Here is a 21,977-nt window from a genome sequence, read left to right on the forward strand (position 1 = left end):
CAGCCTTTTCTAATTACATTCTATTAAATATTGCAAAATGTTGTGGAGTTCTTTTGCCTAGTGAATTCATTAATGGAGCATTTAATTCCTAGCTGTTAGACTATATCATCATCCCAGATTTCTGCATATCACAAAAACATGTACTATTGAGTAAGAAACATCATTTATTTTATGGGATTTGGACGTATTTGTTGAAATAGCTAGTTTTTGCTCCACTTGCTCAGCTCTTCTGAGAAATGATTCTGCTTTTCCGCTGCTCTTTTAAGTCGGTAAACCTTTTGGGTGCTGGCACGTGACTTATGTTGTCGGAAGAGGAGATAGATTTTGCTCAGGTGACAAATTTATTGATAAATAATGAATAAATAGTCTTTATAGGGCAGAATGATGAACTGTATGACCCATTAGACAATACATTAGCGAAAAATCGAAATGAGAAGCTCCGGGGCTGTTAAGCCATTTTGGGAAGCCATATACCAAGATTAGGTATTTAATCAGTATGATTTTTTTTAAGGGTTTGAAAAAGAGTGGATGTAATAATGGCAATCTTGTGGCCCCCACTATACAATGTCTGGACTTTTGAGTTTAAGTTATACAAGTATTAGTCTTGTGAAATATCGGCGCAAATACTGACCCCGTTAGCGTAGCTCCACCCGATACCCAGTATAAAAGTTTTAGAATTATGAAAGATGTTAAAAAGTTGAGTCCTTTAAGATTATTATTGATTTAACCAACTATTAGAGGTCTAAGCCTTACCGACATAGCGTTGGACTATCAAGTGAAAGAATTCTGAACTTATACCCCAAGTTGTTTTAATCCTCTCTGCTGATTTGAGTTGAGTTGAGTTGAGTTGCCAGGAAATTGATTGAAACCATTGGCTTCACATATGTCCTCCTAATAGGTTCCCAAAATCCAGCTATGAGGTAACTACTACAGTATCCCTTGTCGACTATTGTTTTAAAGGGACAAACTTGTCAATCTAAGCCATGTGATTGTGAATGATAAAAGTTAAGGTGGTTTGTTTGATTCATTATATGCTACTGTGGTAAATGGTGATTTTGGGAGCTTAAAACATATTATAGAATAGAAGGTGATAGTGATAGCCGCTCCAATCGGTGAAACTTTCAAGTTTCAACGCCTCAACCTTTTGGATCCTCCATTCATGCATCTGTTACATCAATGTATTCTTTCTTTTTCATTACCATGAACGTGAACCTGGTGGTCAATCAAAGGAGAATTTTTATGTCATATTTTAGATGGACGAGCCAACAGTTGTCTTCCACTGAATATTTTAAACCTTTAGGAGGACAAAATGTGTTCGGCGCCGGTTAGTAAGGATGTAGATGGATTGGGTTGTGAACTTGTGATCGAATATTACAATTATTCTATCCATGAGGTTAGAGCACACCTCACCCCCTAGTTCCTTTTGTTTTTTTTTTTAATTGAGTGAAACTTGAATGTTGTGTTATATTGTTAAACAAATAATAAGCATGAAAATCTAAATTCATGCAATAAAACAAATGCAGAAGCAGTGAGTATTTGTCACACACCTCCTACTAGGGGTGGAACTAGGATTTAATAGTGAGAGGACGAATAATAAAAGTTCAGATTAGGGAAGCACCAATACTTTTTCGTCATACATATTGTGTGGCCCTTATAAGACCCATTAGGGTCCCACTTATGAATTATTTTATTATATTAAAAAATATGCCTACATATATTTTGTGGGGCTCACATATATTTGATAAAAATAGATAAATTATTAATACTGATATTTTTTTTCCAACAAGATATAGGTAAATTAAAGCATCAGTTAAAAAAAATATATACATGACTTTAACCTTAAAAAATTAGCAAAAAAAAAAAAAAAAAATTTAGGTAAGAGATGCAAAACAATAGTAGTTAGTTACCTTACAATTATAGACATTTTATTTACAATATAAAATCAAATAATAAAAATTACAAAAGAAATACAAAAACAAAGAATATAAAATCAAATAAAGAATAACATAAAAAATAAGTAAAAAAGAACCAATGGGGTTGACCAACGGGGGTTGGTCCAAATGGTAAGCAACTTGGTCCACTTAAGCAAGGTTCTGGTATCGAATCATTGTGGATGCAAAAATCCCCGCTGGGAGGGAGACTCACCCACCACAGCCAGGTGTCCGACCCTAACACCGGTTAATAAACCGGGGTTGGCAACCAAAAAATAAATATATATATATATATATATTTATATATATATATGGATATATATATATATATATATATATATTATATATATATATATATATATATATATATATAAATTGAATAAGAGAAAGAGTACCTAATTGTGCCAAAAATTTCCCTTAACCCACGTTTATATAGAAGGAGAATAAATAGGAAGAAAAGATGTGAGAGACAAGAGAGGGGAGAATAAATAGTGATTGAGGATTTATTTTTTAAATAAGGATGATATTTATACCCATTATTTTACCTTGGGGGGTGGGGGGGGAAATAGTGATATTTCACTTGTGAAAAGAGAAAAAAAGCTAGAAAAATGAAGGAAATTAATATAAAAAATGAAAAAGCTAAGGAAATGGTAAAAAAATTAAAAATCCGGGGGGGGGGCATGGCCCCGGCCCCTTAGTGGGTCCGCCCTTGCCTCCTACCATTGATCTCACTATAAGATTTTGGAAATATAACAAAATGATGTAAGGGCCTATTTGGTTAGATGAGTTTGGAGATTTTAAATATTTAGAGATTTCAAATCTATAGAGTTATAATTCATAAAATAATTGTTTGATAAATATGTGGATTCATCCTTAAAAATTATTTGGTCGACGTGATTTTTGTGAATGCACAAATGTTTAGTGTTTTTGTAATAGTGGTGGAATTTCTCCCCATATCCATAAATTTACAAATTCACGTTTTTAGTGTAAAAAGATGAATCTCTAAATTTCATGACTCTAGACATGTTCACAACCAAACGGGAATAAATTTCACATTCATGTAACCAAACAAGCCTAAATGATTCTTTTGAACCTTAGCAACTCCAGAATGACGGTGTACGACTTAATATAATTGTTAGGTTCAGTTTATAGACATTAAATCATATACGTTTTTCCATTAAAAAAACATTAAATGCCAATATCATTGAGCACTTGTTAAAATTTGGTTTTTGATAATTTATGAAAAATAACGTTTTACAATAATCCATAACTAATGGTTATTTATTTATGACATTTATTTATGGTTCAGTTTATAAATTATAATGTTATCCTAATATTGAGATTATAACTTGTGAAAAAGGACATGCTATGCATTTAATGCGCAATACCCAATGATCGAGATTGAAATATTGGCACAGTTCTGTGCCAAACAACATGCTATGCATTTAATGCGCAATACCCAACGATTGAGATTGAAATATTGGCTCAGTTTTGCGCAATACTAAATCGAACAGGTTTTAATCAAGCTTCCAACTAATTTTACATCCTCAACTGTCTCTATTGGGTTCTTCCATCTTCCTTTCTCGTAATACAGTATGGACAAAATCGATGTTGTTATAAACTTGTAACCCGTAATAAGGTGGTGGATTTTCTGCCAAAAAAATTAATAATAAGGAGGTGAATTAATCTACCAGAAAAAAAAAAAGTGAACTATCCTGTTATTGTATTTATAATATTCTCTAGTTTTAGTTAAAAGAATGTATATAGCAATATAAAGATTATTTTTCCTCCAGTTCTGCACCCAAAAGAAAAAAAAAATAATTGAATTAATTTTCATCTCTTAAGAAGATATCTTTGGATAAATGCCTAATGAAAAATTGTCACATATAAATATTTTAATCTAAGAAACACTCATTGAATTTATCCTAACTTTTGAATTTAAAATATTAAAAAAATATATCTTGTTTGCCAAACTGGACTAAAACCCTATATCAGCATTAATGTTGGCAAATGGTGATCTATATTACACTAGTGCCAATGCCATGCCCTTAAACCCTTCCTCTACAACCATGTCTGAGACGGCATTGCCCTTGTAGGGTTATTTCTTCTTTTGATGGGTTCCAAAATTCTCTGTATGGTGTAGAAAACGACTGTTATGTTAACCATGCAAACTCCCTTTTCTTCCTCTTTAGAGGGAGGGTTGAAGGAGTCCAAGTCCTTACACATAGTACATGGGTACATACTTGTCTCGGAAACATTTACATGTCATCAAGAATGAAAATGTATCATTGATGCATATTATCATACATAGCTATTATCATTGACATTGGAATGCCTGCAAAAAAAAAGGGAGATGTATCATATGCAAAGAACACAACCAAATGAGAGAAAGAGATGGTCATAGATAAATGGAGCCCACAAAATTAAACCCTACACCAATGCATATTACAATTGTATGCAATCTATGATTTCCCTCAAACCAAACTGTATTAATCCTTGTGGTATACATATATATATCGATTTGATGATTTACCAGTAGGCCTAGATACAGAAAAACAACAGCAACGTACAAGCAGATATATATATATTTATTTTATTCCGATGGAGCATTATTCCTCTTCGAAAAGCATTCATGAATGGGTCATTAATATGGTCTGAGATTGATTGGGGTTGAGACTGATCATGCAGCACACTTGAACCCTGGAGGTGGTGTCTTGCCACAGTCGACGAGAAGCTCAAGTGCAATGGGTATGATGATATTGATGTTGAGAAGCTTGGCCTTGATTGTGGTGCATAGACACACGGCGGCATCTAGATCAACAAGTCCCTGAAGCACTGGACAGCAAGTAGCCTTAGCACTGCTGCCGATGCCTATATGAATAAGACCACCCAATAGATCCACACATGCGCCTAGCTTGAGTGTGTCGATGGGGCATGTTTGTTGTGCTGGTGGTGGAGGTGGGCATGGAGTTTCTGGGGGAGGCCTTGGCACTTTTGGTGGAGAGGGTGGGGTTACATAGGGAGGTGGCTGAGGCACTGCTGGGGGAGATGGTGGCGTTACATAGGGAGGTGGCTGAGGCACCGTTGGTGGAGATGGTGGTGTTACATAGGGAGGTGGCTGGGGCACGTACGGTGGGCTCACAACTGGAGGCTTTGGAGTATAAGGTGGTGGCTTAGGCACATAAGGCGGGCTCACGACGGGAGGTTTAGGTGAATATGGAGGTGGCTTAGGCACATAAGGTGGACTCACAACTGGAGGCTTAGGTGAATATGGTGGTGGCTTGGGCACATAAGGCGGGCTCACAATGGGAGGTTTAGGTGAATATGGAGGTGGCTTAGGCACATAAGGCGGGCTCACAACTGGAGGCTTAGGTGAATATGGTGGTGGCTTAGGCACATAAGGTGGGCTCACAACTGGTGGCTTAGGTGAATATGGTGGTGGTTTAGGCACATATGGTGGGTTCACAACTGGAGGCTTAGGTGAATATGGTGGTGGCTTAGGCACGTAAGGTGGGCTCACCACTGGTGGCTTAGGTGAATATGGTGGTGGTTTAGGCACATATGGTGGCTTCACAACTGGAGGCTTTGGAGGCTTAGGTGAATATGGTGGTGGCTTAGGCACGTAAGGTGGGCTCACAACTGGTGGCTTAGGTGAATATGGTGGTGGTTTAGGCACATATGGTGGCTTCACAACTGGAGGTTTTGGAGGCTTAGGTGAATATGGTGGTGGCTTAGGCACGTAAGGTGGGCTCACCATTGGTGGCTTAGGTGAATATGGTGGTGGTTTAGGCACATATGGTGGCTTCACAACTGGAGGTTTTGGAGGACAAGGTGGTGGTTTTGCGGTAGGAGGCTTATGTGATGGCGGTTTCCCAGCAGGTGGCTTATGTGATGGTGGTTTTACAGGAGGCTTATGTGTTGGTGGTTTCACAGTAGGAGGCTTATGTGTTGGTGGTTGCTCAGCAGGTGGCTTATGTGGTGGCTTCTTAGCAGGAGGTTTAGGGAGACTTGGTGGAGGCTTGGGCACAGATGGTGGTTTGACCTTAGGAGGATGCTCTGGAGCTTTGGGTGGAGGACAAGGTTTTGGCTTATGAGGAGGTTCAGGAGGAGGAGCACAGGTGGGACAAGCAAGAGATGATACTATAGCTCCCAAGTTAAAGAGCAAGATCAGCAGACTCGCCACTACAAACTTACCCATTCTGAAGAGTCTAACAAGTAGAAGGAGAGAAGAAGAGTCAGAAAAATGCTTGCATGAGAAGGAAGTGGTAAAGCCTGTAATGAATGGACCTAGAGAAAGAACCCAATCTATCTCTCACTCCTGAGAAAACCCATGTCATAGTCTTTTATAGAGAGAGATAAAGAAAGACGAGGGAGGAGAATGGACACGTTTGAGATGCCTCACTTGACTTGTGCCACTCTAGGGGATATTTCTGAAGAAGATTAGGATAAAGAGATTTGTAAAGTGAAACATAATATCAACACAACGCGCCTCTCTCTTTTAACTTATAGTGACTATTGAGCCCGTGACCATGTCCTTCGGCACATGTGACCCTTTCTAGCCAGCTAGTTCATCACTGGAACCTGCAAATTTCACTTTCTTGATTTGCGGGGCTGGAGCCATGATTGACTACTTCCTGTGCAGATCTATGTCATCAGCATTTCACACTTAGATTTCTATGTGATCTGGGTAGAGGGTACTAGCTAGATATGGTTCGGATCCTATGGTCTTGAAAGAGGTTGCATACATGGAATCTTATATTGAGAAGAGTTTTGTGTGGTTTTGTCTTACTGGGTTTGATTGGATTTCATTTCATTCAATCTTATCTTCCTTCATCGATCGTACCATTTTGGATGGATTGACAGTACTAAAAATGTTAGAACTAACAGAATATGCTAGCTAGCTAGCTGCTGCATGTATATAGCATTTATTTCATTCCTGCTTCAATTTTCTACCAAAAAAAAATTCTCTCTTTTCATGGAGCTGGCTATGCCCATACCCATACACTACAGGTTTCCTTGTCAGTCGGTATATTCCAGGTAGATTACTTCCTGCCAAGGGTATTCCTTTCATTGAAGACAAAAGGGTCTGCATTGACAATATAATATATCCATGATTTTTATTTGCAGCAGCTACTAAGATCACGTTACATTTACATGCACAGATATGAATTCAATGGCTATGAATGAAAGTGCGAGATTGTAAGTATGAATATACATTTTTTATTTTACAAAATCTCAACTATTTTTTTTTAATTTACAAAAACAACTCCCTAGTGTTCACCCGTTTGAGATGAAGAGATCTGTTATGGAAGAGATATCGATTTTATGGACGAAGATGACTTGAAAATCATCTTCAAAGCTAAATAAGGAAAAAACTTCCTTGATTCTTCATTTAGATTCTTCTTCTTTTTTCTCTCAATATTTTTCTTGTAAAAAACAAGTGGAACAAGAAGAAAGGAAGAGAGGAAGAAGAAAGTGGCAGAAATCGAAAAGCCCTAAATCGAGTTCATCATCTCACTCGGGTGAACACAAGGAGTTCTTTCTGTAAATTTCAAAAGATTATGTGAGATTTTGTAAAATAAAAAAAAACTTATATTTACCTAAATCCCCACACTTTCATTCACAACCATTGGATTCATATCCTCGCACAAAGCGCGACGGTAGCCACTAACTGTTGGCGGCAGTAGCTGCCACAAATAAAAATCCGTATAATCCATGCTTCCATATAGAAGTCAGAGATACTTCTTGCCTGTATGTTTTCTTTTGTTTTTTTTCGGCCGACTTCCGTATATGTTTTCATACTGTAATATTAGCTTAGATTAGAGATTTTAAGATGCCCAGTAAAGACAAAGGCTTTAATTAGTGGTCTTACACTGGTTTTGTTGCTTGGCCTCCTCATTAATAGCCTTCTTGCCAGATTTTTACCTGTACAATTTGTATTTGGAGACATCAAACCCCACACTTGATTAATGTGGGGTTATTCTCAATGCTCCAGTGCTCTCATGTTGAAAGTTCTAATTTCCTTAACAAGTTTTTGTAGCATTTGGGTCACCTTCTTGCAAAGAGGGGACCAATTCAAGCTAGTCATTTTCGAACCCAATAAATTAAGAAATTTCTATGCAGAGGCATAACATCAGATACGAATGGAAAACATGAAGAGGGATTCTATTTCCTTTTCAGGGTCATCAAATTGCAATCAGTTGAAATCAGATAAAGAAAACTTGATAGTGACCAGTAGATTGTATGGTTTCATTTGTATTTCTCCACTTCTTTCCTTCATTTTTGGCTTTTGTTACCAAGAACAGTCGAAGCTAGTGAGTGACACTTTCTCTAGTGGAGGTAGTTGGTTGTCTGTTGCACAACTTGGCCTGGTCATGAGCTGCATGGTCCATTAAAAAAAAATCCATGATCTTATCTACTTTGCCTTGTGAAGACCTATGAAGACAGGCGGGTCTGACCTTGTTGATTTTATTATACCTGTCTGATTCATTGCTAATTTGGGTTTAGATGATTTAGATCATTTGATCAACTTAATAGAAGATCTTAGTGTCTTGTATTGCCTTTTTGATGATTCTGTCATTCCTCACCTGAATAAAGAATTTCTCAGAAGAGTCATTTGAAGTGACTATTTTTTACGCATTCATCTTGTATTCTTCTGGACAAGTGAATCTTGAAATTGTTTAGATGTTGCACAGTAAATGCACAGTATCGTGCTGCGTACAGTTAAGATCGAAACTAAGATCGAAATTTTAATCTGACCGTTTGTTTTACAAAAGTTGCTTTGAACACTAAATCTTGAGCATGCCTGCAATAACTCAAAGAGAGAAGAGAGAGAATGAATATATTACAATTGACTTTATTTCTTCGTATATGTGTCTATGTGATTCACTGAGATACTGCAATGCAGTTTATACATCTGACGGAAGAGAGGCAGTGGCAGGTCTAGATATACAAAAGAAGGAAAAACAAGAGTTGGATTTACAATCCCCAAGCCAAAACCCTGGGAAATTGAATCCTTATAAAACCCTCTCTAACAAAATAATTTGTGTATCATCTCTGTTGAAAATTTCAATTTGAAATCACTATAGAAAACTTGAAGAGAAAAGGAAGACTGATAATTAAATCCTTAAAAAAGAAGCTCTAACCAAAATAACAGCTTCCAGAGAGATGCATATTCAGTAGTAAATGAAATTGCAGCCATCATAACCTGTTCATCATATAAACAAACAAAAGAGTTTAGTAAATTATAATATAATGCACTTCACGGGTATAAACACAATCTGATCATGCATATTGCCATGATTTCTTTTAGAATTAAAAATCCAAAAGAATCACTTTACTAGCTAATTATCAATATTATCTCCAAGATGACTTGACTTGCTAATTAAGGTTCTAATTTCTTTGGTTTGTGTTTGGAAATTGAAAGATATGGATGTGGATAAAGATAGAAAAAGACCCATATATTTAACTTACTCGGATCCATAGCGACCAGAATGGCTGTCCCTCCAAAGTCACAAGTGCCACCCGTGGCTTTCAAACTTTGCCAGTAACTGTTGAAAGCGTAGGAAGCATGAGCATACAAGGTATCGGGTTGAAAACAGGCTCCATCAGTCTGAATTGACCCGCAATCAGCTCCAGTTGCACAAGCATAATCCATGGCTTCTTGAATAATCGGGTCGGGGACCGTCGGCTTAGCGACGCACCACACGCGCCTCACCGGGGCTTTATAAGGAGGGGGTGGCACATTGGGGAGAGGATACACAACTGGTGGTAAAAACACAGGTGGACCCGGAGTAAATCCACCGGGACTTGGTATGTTCTCGGGTGGGGTTGGGACAGAACCCGGAGGACTAGGCTCGTATTCGGGTGGACTTGGTATGACTGTTTCTGGCGGGTTAAGCCCAGAGTCCGGAGGAACCGGAGTCGGAGTCGGGTAACATTGTGGCGGATTAGGCAGAGTACCACTAGGTGGACCTGTGGTTGGGTTGGGCAAAACGGGTATGAAGCCTGAAGTGGGTGGAGGGGGTTGTTGTGCATAGACTCCAGGGGTTGGAATGACTGTAGGAGGGGGATATACACAATTTGGAGGGTTAATTTCAGGCAATGAAACAGGGCCCAGGGACTCAAAAGGTGCCAAAGCAAAAGGTGAACTTACACCATATGGTTGAGTATTAATGGAATCCAAAGATGGATCTACATTTAAGTGGTTTGATGATCTCAACTTCTTTATGTGTTTGATACTAGAACTTCTCAAAAGTTTGGGACCTCTAAACTTGAACAGCTGCTTTGATCTTCTTGCATCTGCCCCAGAAGAGAAGAAACAATAAGAACAATCAATACCATCATAACCATGAGAACCAAATCTACAGGAGCTACCTGCTTTCAATGAATTAGAATGCTAGAGAAGGGAAGGAAAAAGAAAAGGGTAAACTTGCTTACCACAGTGAGTGAAGAGGGCAGCTGCCATAGAGAAATAGAGAAGCAGAATACACAACCTCTTACCATCTCTTCTATGATCCATTGAATGGAAACCAATGAGTCTCAGTGAAAGCTGTGAAACCCAATTCAGGTCAGCTGGGTGTAATCGACTCCTCTCTATATGGGACCCTTTTAAGCAGATTTCGGATTATCTCGGGAGCACAAACTAACAGTTGTGAGCTGTAATGAGAAATACATACAGGCAAGCTTTGTGGACTATGAAATACATGAAAAGAATAAGAGAACAAAGAGAGTCGGCTACAAAGTGGGCTTTGCTTCAGATAGTTTGGCATCTCAGATGAGTCTTGATCCACACTTCCTCACTCTTACTTTCACAAAGAAACATGCATGTGTTAAGGAAGAACCATTAATGGGGGAAAGTGTGTTGGGAGAGGGCTTGAGGGTCTTATTATTATTTTTGTTTGGCACATATGCTTTCTTGGCATGGTAGAGAAACTATAAAGTTGAGTTTTTTGGCTCTTTTGTTTTGCTTGCTTTCTACTCAAAGAGGGCTTCCCTTCTTCTACATCAATGGTTATCTTACTTCCACCATGGTTCAATTCTGTCTGATCATGCCTCTTTCTGGAACAAGCCTTGCACCCCCTTCAACTTCCTTTTTCTTATTTTTTTTTCTTCTTTTCTTTCTTTTTCCTTTTTCTGGAAGTCTTTTAGAGTTCTGCAAACCAAAAGAAGTCTTAATGGCTAAGATCTTACTAGAAGAAATTCATCTTTCTTGTCTCCAACGTTTATCAACGATGGCACATTTGCATTCGCAACATGCACTACACCTTTGGCCCACAGCTACCCTTCATTCGATAGGAGACAGAAGTGGGATCACACAAGGTCACTTTATTTGATAAACAACCGTGTACAGATCTTTTACCTTCATTTAAATATAACATTCCTTTTCTCATTTGATTTCTACCAATTCATTTGAAAAAAGGAAAACTTTTTTCTATAAAGAAACTTGCTGATTGGATTGAGGCAACTACCTCCATTTGTTAGACCCAGAGCCAGCGACAGAGATCATTTGCACTTCTCATCCTGATTCAGTTGATTGCTTTACATAAAACTGTGCAAGATTTAAAACTGTAGTTTTTTTTTCTTCCCATAACAGAATTATATATGATGTAGTCTAACATAAACCACATAAAAATCATGGGATCCTCTGCTCTTTCCTAGCCCCTTAGGACAAACTGGTTCTTCAAACCCCAGTGCCATGGCGAACCCTTTCTCTGATCTTCATGGTTCAAACTTCAAACTAGAGCTTCCACAGTTAATCTGCTTTTAATCCGCTGAAGAATATTTCTCTGGGTCTGCCTGCTTCAGTCCTGAACGGTTTAAAAAGAGTGAGCACAACCCATTTGAACCCAGGAATTTGATAATATTCACAGGAAAAGTAATAGAGTAGATGATAACCTCATCACAAAGACAAGTTGACTAATACAGAGCGTCATTTGCTCCATATAGTAGGCCCTGAAAAGTGACAGAGATAAAAACTGGGTTAAAATATGTTGCATTTTTAAAGGGCATGAGACATATCTAAAGCTCTAGCTCTGCTCCTTCCTTTATGACAACTAGGGGAAGTAAATGATTACTCACTTGTCACCCACTCAGAATGCCTTTTGGCCTGGTTCTAGGTACTACATCACCCAGCCCGGATGAATCTTATGAACAAAGTTCATTTCAGCAAAATTATAAAGTATCATCTATGCAACACTGCCACAGGGATTACAAGAACCTTAGGAAACACTTCTAAATCTCTCATACCAGTGAGTTCTTCGGTTTAACATAGTGCACACACAGTTCTCTCTGCTCTCTCTGTTCTCTCTTATTTCTATTGTCATCAACTTTTTTATCATGCTTCCATGCAAATTAGATGGCCCTAAAGTGGGGTTGAGACTAAAATTATAACTGGTTTAAAGTGGAAAATTGCAGCTTAAAAAGTATAGTTTAGGTTTTAGTTTATTGTTCTTATGTTCTTGATAAAACAAGATTTACAGAAGGGGATTGGAACATATAATAAGGATGGGAGGTAAGGTTCTTGCATGACTATGTTGTTTTTCACTTGAGATTACCAAAGTAGGTCGTCATATAGAAGTAATTGAAGGGGCCTTGTTCCAAGGTAGGAGTGGTTATATTTATGAAATTGTCTTTGATTTTTTGTGTGAAGGTTCAGCATGGTTCCACTTGATTTTTGGAAGTTTACATTTCGCATGGCGGGTAGACTTGAAAACACTAGAAAGTTCAGTGATGTGAAGGAACTATGGATTTGTGGATAAGACAACTGTAGCAGCTACAACATAATTGCACTTCAATTGAGGTTGGGATTGCCAAAGTGTGTTTCAAAACAAAAAGCTAATTACATGACTTCCAACTCCAACAGGTTCATCTATCTTAAAAACCTCTCCCCTCATCAGTTTCTTTGATTGTATAGTTAAGTTTCAGATTCTAAATGGGTGTTAGGTAATTACTTTCTAATTTTAGCAAGAATGATCTTAAGCTATGGTTTCCTTTTTCCCTTTGGAAGGGGAAATATTATTGGACCTCTCTTGGAATGAATCATGGAAGTCCTTGTCCATTTATCTCATATGCATGTCTGTCACACATTTTCTATCTCATATTTTAAATTTAATTTGTTCTACACTGGTTTAAAATCCAATAATTCTTTCTATTCATATGCTAAACACAAATCTTTTCACTGATCCTAACACCAAACCTAGAAGAACAGCTCCAATTGGATGAAGTGCTTCAACAGCACCCAATTGCTTTAATAAGTGTTACAGCACCTATTATGCATTATTATGACCAAGGCACTCATAATTCAATGAAGAATTACATGTTAAACAACAAGATTTCCCAAGCTGGAATTCCACTGCATAACTCCCTAGTTTGAAGGAAAACAGCATCTAAATAAATGCTACCCGATCAAGGTTTATTAAGAGTTCTAGGTGGAAAGTTTCCTGCAATAAAGACCATCCAATAGAACTAAGCTACATGAGATCTCAAAACTAACATCCAACAGAACTAAGCTATGTTAGTGCTCAAAAGTAACAAATTAAACAAACTAATAAAAGAAATCGGCAGAGATATAATGGCAAGATCCATCGACTGTTCTATACCACCACATCATAACAAGGGGTGAATGCACAATCGAATCATTATTATTGTCTGCAAGATCAATAGGTTTGCTTCCTCTTATGTAAAGCATTCCAAGTAAAAGACACAGGGATTTATGAAACGATTAGACTCATCTTCAAAGGCAAGTTTTAATAAACCCAATATGCGTTAGCATCTAAAGCTTGATCTACAAAAATTTTATCATTTTATAAAGTGATCTAGGTTAAATTTCTCTGTACTATTTATTATACTGGGTACTTCCTATCAGTCTTAAAATTCAGTTTCCAAGTTACTTTAATTAATCTCTATTCCAGTAACACCCATTCTAACATATTTACCCAACTTGGGGAAAGAAAAGAACAAAGCAAATAGCAAGAAGACATTTTCTTTCAGCTAAAAAAACAAGACAGGTCCAAAATAAAATATGCTTTAGTTACTAAGAAAGAATCCGACATTTTTGCTGGTAGTGAAGCTGTCTAGAATTATATCTATGGAGTGAGGCATCCTTTTATGTATAAAAACTGCACACTAAACCTCCTACAAGTTTAAAGATAGTTGAAGTGAAACGACACAATTGGGGAAGTCCAGGTGAATATATACTCTCAGCATTCATTCCAATTTCACTCACTCTTCGCCCAGCTTCTAAAACAATAAATGCTCTGAGACAGTCTATAATCTCCACAAAAACAAATACTTCAACATTTGGAATTAATCTAAAATCAGAGAAACAGCTGTCTCTCTCGATCTCGGCCTTCACCCAAGTGACAGGACATAGAAGAATATAATAGACATGGAAATGAAATAAGTACGATGTTTACTTACTGTATTTCCCAAAGGAGATCCACTGACAAAAGGAGCAGTTTATTTCTACAAGAAATTTTCATACAAGGTATTGGTTCAGGAGTTCTTCAAGTGTCCAAATTCAAACTCTGAAGCTCCTACTTTCTTCATTCTTTCCTACAAAATATGAGTACGCAAAAAGTTCTTCCACATAAAATGTTAGACAAAACTGTATAAAGGTACAAAGATTTGAGGAAAAACAACAAAGTGGGTATCAGAATACATAAAAACCTAACCAGGGATGATGATGAATGTGACTCTTACACACCACCTAGAGAGAAACTGATGAAACAAGCGCTTGGGGGTTTCATCTGGCAGAAGGAATGACGCCTTGCTCAAGAACAGGGTCGCAGGGTTGATGTTCTTTGAGATGGGAAACAGCGAGTCAAACAAGCAGAAACTAGAAAAGTTGAGAAAGTTCATATTTTTCCCAACATTTTTCAGTGCTCGTCATTAAGTAATGCCTTTTTTGGAATGGATTGTGCGACACTGTCACAAGTTACTTCACCCTCAAGAAACAAAAGAAGACTTCTGTCTCCAAGCTTAGCTCAAACGTAGCTCACTTCTTTTTGGGTGTGAAAGATATTTTTACCCACTCTATGTATAAGTATAACCTTTACAAAATATTACTTTTGACGATGGTTTAAATATAAGTGTCGGCATATATTATGTTCCAATGACAGTTTACATGTACTTTTGTAAAATAAAATATATCGCAATGTGTAGAAAGAAACGATTGTAGTAGAATGGCTTATTGATCCATGATCTCAAGCTCTTTATTTATAATAAAGTGGAAAGTAGACTATTACAAGGAATAGAAGTTTACATGAATGCAAACTATAATTTAACTCCTATACAAACTCTTATTAGACTCCTAATAGAATCCAACACTCCCCTTCAAGTTGAGGCATGGATATCACGCATGTCCAACTTGACCAAAGTATAAACATCTGTCCGGTAAACATCTGCATTTGATCTTCAAACTTATGATTACGTCTCCTTATGACTTCCATTTGATTTGTCTTCATCTTTCTGCCTTTATGTCTCAAGGAGAACCCCAGTAAAAGTAATCTTCAAATGTTGAGAGACTAAATTTCTGCACAATCTGAGGTAAATATATTTTTGGGGTACATAGCTAGGGTCGCCAGTGAAGTTTTGATTTGTGCAATGTTAGATCTTTAGGGAGTTTGCCAATGGACAATCTCAAGGTAGGGTTTGTCAAGATAAGTGACAATCTCCGGTAATAGAGATCGTTCGAGGTCAAATCAAGTCTTTTGCAAGGTTAGATCTCCAAGGAAGATGTCGTTGGGGCAAATCTCCGGGGTTACGATCAGTTCTACATAGTCAAAGATAGCTCTATAGCAATGTTAGATCTCCAAAATGGAGATTGTGAAGGTAAGGACAAACTTTCAAAGGTAACAAGATCAATTCTACATAGGAGTCTACATGAGGCTTTGTTGTAGACATCTTGTCTCTCCTTCCGTGTGCGTTCCGTGGGAGATATACGGAATTCCTGGGGAACTTGGGGATTGTAATGGTAAGATAAGTATCGGAAACAAATCTGATGACATTTGAGGGGTTGACCGAGCCTCGGTGCCCTTGAGGTCTATTCCGATGGCCGTTTGGATGTGTCGCTAGATCCTCCATCGGCTCGGCTTCCATTTCCACGCCAATCTCCTTCCCGGATCCTGGTGCTTGTAGGGTTGGTGGGGTAGTGCTGTCGGGCTTGCGGCCCTTCGTCGCTCCTCCTCCTGCGCCCGTCTGCGAGGGTGTGGTGCTTCTCGGTTAGTCTTTGGTTTTCCTGTCTTTGTGCTCGTTTTGCTCATCGCTTCCCTGCGTTTCCCATTTTCCTTGGTATGTATGGTTTGTGCGTGCTCACCTTGACAATCTCCTTAGCGGATCGGTTTGTGCAGCGTGCTGTTTCTCCATAATAGGAGTATGGCATGACTTCGCGACTTTCCTCCCGGAGCTCTGTTCTGTGTAGGGGACGACTTGACTTCACTCGTCGTCGTCTCCGTTCCCTGAAGTCATATCTCGAATCTTATCTGTACTTCTTTTGTCGCCACATCATCTGGATTAGTGGGGTGTTCCCTTGATCCCTCTTGCCGATCGCGCTCGATTGTGGGCCCGTTAGTTCCTTTTGGGTGTCTCTGAGCTTCTTTCGTGGCTCTACTGTGCATCATTCCCCCTGTCCATATGTTTCGGTCTAGCCTTCCAATTTGGGCTCGTTGTATGGTCCCGGCAATTTTGATGCTGGTTCGGATCTAATAATCTTTGATATCCATTTATCTGTCACCTGCGTGTGGGTTTGTGTGTGCCCGTTGTATCCAACTAGTCCTCTTCCGCTGTCGGGTGCGTCGCCGTCGTTTTGTGCTTCCGGGATGGTGTTTCGGATCCGGGGCGGTGTATCTCTGTTGTCTGTTGACTTTCTGTTCCCCTTTCGGCTCCGATCTCCACCTCCTTTTTCTCCTTTTTTTTTAGTAGCATGTTATGCATCATTGGTTTGGCCAATATGCATGGTCGTTTGTCTTTCGAGCCTTGGTCTAGTTGAGAGCCTTGTTTGACCGATTTATTGTTTCCTGGTTGTCGTTCATTTTCTCTTCTTCTTCTTGGTCCCGCTGGGGCGGTGCGCTCCTGGGTGCCGATGGTGTTTCTTCTCTTTCTTCTCTTCTTCTTTCCTTTTCTTCCTGGTCTTCCTATCGCCCTGTGTGCGTGTCGGGGTGTTCGTTTTGTTTGCTTGTTCGTTCTGTCGTCTGTTGCGGCGTGGTGTTCTTTTGCTTCTCGTGATCGCTGTGTTTTCCTTTTCTCTTCTTCTTTCCCTCCTTTTTCTTGTTCTTGCTGGCTTTCCTCAGATCATGGTCGTTTCTGTTTGAATTTTGCGATGTTGGGGAGTTTTGTCTCGTTTGCGTCCTGCGATGGTTGTAGAAAAAGTTCGCAATTGTTGCGAAGAAAGAGCTCTCATGGTATTACAGTTGCAGAAAAATCCTCGATGGTTGCGAAAATTCTGCAACTCGATGGGTTTACGGTAGCGGAGAAAGAAAATCTGCATGGGTTTTGCGAGGAAAAATTCTTCAATCGAACTTAGGCTCGATGCCATGTAGAAAGAACGATTGTAGTAGAATGGCTTATTGATCCATGATCTCAAGCCCTTTATTTATAATAAAGTGGAAAGTAGACTATTACAAGGAATAGAAGTTTACATGAATGCAAACTATAATTTAACTCCTATACAAACTCTTATTAGACTCCTAATAGAGTCCAACACAATGGTTCTAGTTAAACCATCAACAAACAAACTTATAAGCGACACAGTTGTTCTTTTGCCAGGAAAAGAGCATTGCCAAAAATGTGTTTTGTTGTAGTGTATTGAGGACCCATATTTTGTCCTAAACAATAAATCCCACTTCGTGAATCTATCTTTTCTCCCAAACTTTCAAATTGCCAGCAAGACCTACCACCATTACCTTGGTGACTCTTATAACTTATGACCATCAAAGAAAGAAAATACCCAGGAGAGAGAAAGAGGTAGATAAAAAAATACCCAAACTTTAGATAACATGTTGTCTTCTGAACTCTGCAGCTTGGGCTCTCCTTTTCAATGGCAAAGAACAGTTAAAAGCTTGTTTAACAAATTGACAAAGCAGGGATGGAAACCCCCCCCCCCCCCCCCAAAAAAAAAAAAAAAAAAAGAAGGAAATATGGCCTTGCTATATGGAAAAAGAAACTGTCAAGGGGAAACGAATGGGGACCTACTAACAAGGCATCATTGTCAAGGAGTTGCATGGCAATGCCTAGACATCCAGGCGCCTCGATCACCTAGGGTAGTGGCTTAATCACCTAGATGGCACCTTGGTTGCTTAGGTTGCCTAAGCAAGTGCCTTAGCTGTTGGCTTGCTTTCGACCCCTCTCCAATGCTATGCTTTGCCCAGGTTCCATGACACCCAGCTAGGCAACCGGATGCTACTCTATGCCCTAACAAATATGCAACCATCTCAATTAATCCCTCAACCCAACATAACTTGAGACAACATTAAAGGAAGGCCATAACTAGAGCACAAGGCACCCACATTTAGCAAGGTCTCTGGAGAATCAAATGCACACAGCTTACAACTCTTTCGAGAAAGGCTGTTTCTGGAGTAAATTATCTCAGGATATCTTCATAATCTCTAGCAAGAATCAAGATGGTGCGGAATAACCAACCCTATACAACTTTAGTGAGAAAATGAACAATGAAGGAATGCAGAAGAATTTCTTCATCTTTTTCCAAGCAATAAACCAAGGGGTGGATGAGGTTTTCCTCAGATGGCAGGGGAGAAGGATACATTTACTGTTTATAAGTAAAGAAGAAGGAGGATACAATAATACAAAGCATACAGTGAAAAGGAAGAAAGAGAAGAGAGGATCTGAGAAAGGTGATGGAGGGTTGGGATTTGGGAAGGACAAAAGGGACACAACGGAAATCAAGCGTTTGAATGAAGATCCTTCATGCAATAAGGAAGATCAAAGTGATGATGCCATCAACATAAGTAACAGCAACAAAGAATTGTGCTATAGTTGCATTCCCTTTTGCCCACATAATTCTTATGGATGGCCATTTTCCTCCACACATTCGAGCAAAGATACCTAAGACCCTGCATTTTAAAGACGATTTTTTGGCGTCATCTTTTGAGCTCATGGAAGATTCCCCCCTAGTCCCATACTAGGAGGTCCAAAAGCCTAAGCAAAACTCCATGAAACCCCACTTTGCAACCATTTGTTCTATGCATATCTTCCTAAATTAGAAATCCAGAGTCATCATGGATCACGTTAGGTGCCTAGCAGTAGCTTTGTGGATGGGACCTCCAGTAAGTGCAGGTTCAGTAGTTTAGAGATTTTTGAAGAAAAGAAAGAAAAGAGATGGAAATTCAGGACAACCTCAATAAATGAAGTGAAAATAACACCTAAACTGCAATATTATTCACAATGAAGGTAGATCCAATGCCAAATATCAACTCCATGTGTATAACATTTAAACTGCAAATCATGCCCAATTTTTGAACTTCTTTCTTAAATTAAAGTCACATTAAAGATGGAGAACAAAAACCAAACAATAGGATCCTCTCATTTGCTGGAAAAAAAATTGTTGACAAAACTGAAGATATCAATGCGAAGCAACAACGCACGACTACTCTACCTCCTCGTGATTCACAGGAACAGAAAAATACCTCAACCATATATATTCATCATATAAGGATGTCAATATCTGTAACATTTATCTTTCTGCCAACAATCATCATTAAGGGAGACACAAAACCTTGTATATCTCGCAATGATTGTTGTATCCTGATCTCCTCCGCAACCGATCTCTTGATGTTCCTAACATGGTCTTTCAAGATATCTGAAGCCCTAACATCTTCTGCGTGGAACTCAAGAACCTTCTTTGTCAAGCTCATCAAGAAAACTGAGAACCTTGGCATTGTCACGTACCTCTGCAGAAACCCCAAGAGCAATCCAAGTTCCTCAATGTCCAAATTTGAAACACAGTTCAACAATTTCTTTCTAGCCGCCAACTCCTCCATAACAGCCACCACATTTTGTGGGTTCTTTCCATTCAAAGCAGAAACCAGTGCTTCCTTATGCCTGAACTTCCTCAACAGCTTATCATGCACAGCCAATTTCACTTTAGGCATTCCGTTAACCACGTCATCACCCTCAGAGGGCTTTTCAGACAGGCTCCGCTGAAAATACCGAAAATTTGTAGGTTTCAAAACCCGATTTTCTGGTTCCTCCACAGACCTAGAACCAAACAACTTATCAGCTCCAGGAGCATCAGTTTCAGTCTGTTCTTTCTTCTTCTTTCCAACAAAAAGAGTGCCATTTGAAGTACCAACAGCTCTAACAGAACAGTCAGGTGAAAACCCAACTGACAGAAGTGGAGCTGGATATCTCATGGAATGGATGATCTTCAGAACCGAGTAATCAAAAACCTTCATATACCCATCCAAAGACACACTGAAAAGCCTATACTTCTGGGATTCCTCACCTCCATCCCTTCCTACCTTACCAACACAAAGAGAAGTAACAGTCTTATTATGACACTCAACAGTGTGAACAAGCTTTCCACCACCAATTACATCCCAAATTTTAATAGAATTCCCACCAGCAGTTGCTAATAAACCCCCAGAAGGAAGAAAAACAACATCTTCAACAGGTTTTCCATGATTAACCTCCATAATTGAATTCAGAGAAGAGACTCTAACATCCCAAACCTTCACGGTATGATCATAAGACCCAGTAGCAAACACGTCCGAACTCGCTGGCGAAGCGAACCCACTACGCACGTAATCCTTGTGGCCTTGGAGACTGAGGAGCTCAGTCTCAGACGCGACATCCCAGTACTTAACAAGTGAATCATCGCCACCAGAGAACAAGTGGAGCTTATCGAGTCGAGGATATCGAACGAGACGAACAGGGCGAGTGTGACCACGAAGCTTGCGGTTGAGATCAGATTTCGATTTCGCGTCGAAGACTTGGACGATCCCAGACTCGCCGCCGGCTGCCAGAAGTTTACCGTCGGAACGAAAGGTGGCAGAGTAAGCCACGTCACTGAAGGAGGTGATTTTGAACTTGGGTTCGAGAGATTGAGAGCTGTAGAGGGATACAGAGGCTGAGAATGTAGCAGTGAAGTCATGTGGTGGGTCAGGAGAGAAATCAATGGAGGTAATGGCGGAGACGAGGCCTGAGATTTGTTGGGCCTTGAAGGACCTCCAATACTTAGATTCTGGAGATGAGGAAGTCTTCTTCGAGGTGGGGTTTAACCGAGACTTCACAGGAAACGTCTTCCCCAACTGGTCGTCCGCCATTAGAGCACTCGCTCGGGTCTACTGTACTCCAGCTATTCCGTTTGGCGAAGACTGAGAGCAGGGTTTTAGGTATTTGTTTTTTTGTAATCCAAGGGTTTTATGTTCAAACTTCAAAGTTCCAAACCCTGGTTTCTTTACTCCGTTCAAAGTTCGAACCCTCAGGTGGTGACGTTTGGTAACGTTTCGGAACGAATAGTTATTCTGCAAAATTATTTTTTAATATTTTTTTGCTAAAAGACCATTTTTGCTTGGAAATGAGCGTTTGATAAATCCTTTAAGTTGGTGTTTGATAAACCCATTCTAAGTTTTCAATTTGAACCAATTTTATCATTTCCTTTTTTTTTGTTGTTTGGTAAAAACATCTTTTTAATGTTTTGCAAAAAGTATTCTTTATAACACTTTTCTAACAAAAGAACGAACCGTTTTAACAAATGTCTCTCACTCGTTCTTCTATTCTTTGGGAACAAAATAACGCAAAAAAAGTTTTTTAAGAACGTTACCAAACACGCCCGACTCCTTGAGGAAATTGTTCCTCCACATGGAGAGGATCGACACTCAAGTTTTAGGGCCAAAAAATGAGGATTTTGCTTGGGTCCGGAATGTGTAGGACCATCAAGCCAAACACTATGGGCCATCGTATCGAAATTTCTATCGAAATTGAATCTCAATTGTTGACGATCATTGAAATTCAAAGGTCGAGATTCAATTCGACTGAAATTTCGGATCTAACGATCCGTAATCTTGGCTTGATGATCATGACCCAAGC

The 21,977-nt window shown here is 39.1% G+C and overlaps 2 protein-coding genes and 1 pseudogene across 3 annotated transcripts; all 3 read right to left on the minus strand.

The window, feature by feature from the left end:
• Nucleotides 1-4,313: 4,313 nt before the first annotated feature.
• LOC149006129 (uncharacterized) lies at nt 4,314-6,382 on the minus strand. Of its 2 annotated transcripts, XM_089169611.1 has the most exons (2): nt 5,416-6,382; nt 4,314-5,382 (listed from the first exon to the last, which is right to left on the minus strand). In XM_089169611.1, exons 1-2 carry the CDS (start codon nt 6,127-6,129, stop codon nt 4,612-4,614), a joined length of 1,485 nt encoding a protein of 494 aa, XP_089025737.1. In that variant the 5' UTR covers nt 6,130-6,382; the 3' UTR covers nt 4,314-4,611. The 2 variants fall into 2 exon arrangements, with proteins under 2 accessions (XP_089025737.1, XP_089025736.1); XM_089169610.1 differs by having other exon boundaries at nt 4,314-6,381.
• A 2,390-nt stretch (nt 6,383-8,772) lies between these two features.
• Nucleotides 8,773-10,812, minus strand: LOC149006130 (uncharacterized). Its single transcript, XM_089169232.1, has 3 exons — nt 10,371-10,812; nt 9,405-10,232; nt 8,773-9,138 (listed from the first exon to the last, which is right to left on the minus strand). Exons 1-3 carry the CDS (start codon nt 10,450-10,452, stop codon nt 9,107-9,109), a joined length of 942 nt encoding a protein of 313 aa, XP_089025358.1. The 5' UTR covers nt 10,453-10,812; the 3' UTR covers nt 8,773-9,106.
• An 8,125-nt stretch (nt 10,813-18,937) lies between these two features.
• On the minus strand, nt 18,938-21,262 carry LOC149006131 (protein SLOW WALKER 1 pseudogene; annotated as a pseudogene).
• Between the last annotated feature and the right edge of the window lie 715 nt (nt 21,263-21,977).

Source organism: Hakea prostrata, chromosome 9, assembly GCF_041222555.1.
Source record: "Hakea prostrata isolate BN-2017 chromosome 9, UWA_Hpros_2, whole genome shotgun sequence".
Lineage (NCBI taxonomy): Eukaryota > Viridiplantae > Streptophyta > Magnoliopsida > Proteales > Proteaceae > Hakea > Hakea prostrata.

What these genes read in the sequence shown, in the direction of transcription:
- LOC149006129 (XM_089169610.1), bottom strand. Translation starts at nt 6,129, where the DNA reads ATGGGTAAGTTTGTAGTGGCGAGTCTGCTGATCTTGCTCTTTAACTTG.
- LOC149006130 (XM_089169232.1), bottom strand. Translation starts at nt 10,452, where the DNA reads ATGGATCATAGAAGAGATGGTAAGAGGTTGTGTATTCTGCTTCTCTAT. An exon ending in TGCCCTCTTCACTCACTGTG is followed by an intron (nt 10,233 to 10,370) that starts GTAAGCAAGTTT and finishes CTTCTGGGGCAG; the next exon opens with ATGCAAGAAGATCAAAGCAG. An exon ending in TCTGGTCGCTATGGATCCGA is followed by an intron (nt 9,139 to 9,404) that starts GTAAGTTAAATA and finishes TATGATGAACAG; the next exon opens with GTTATGATGGCTGCAATTTC.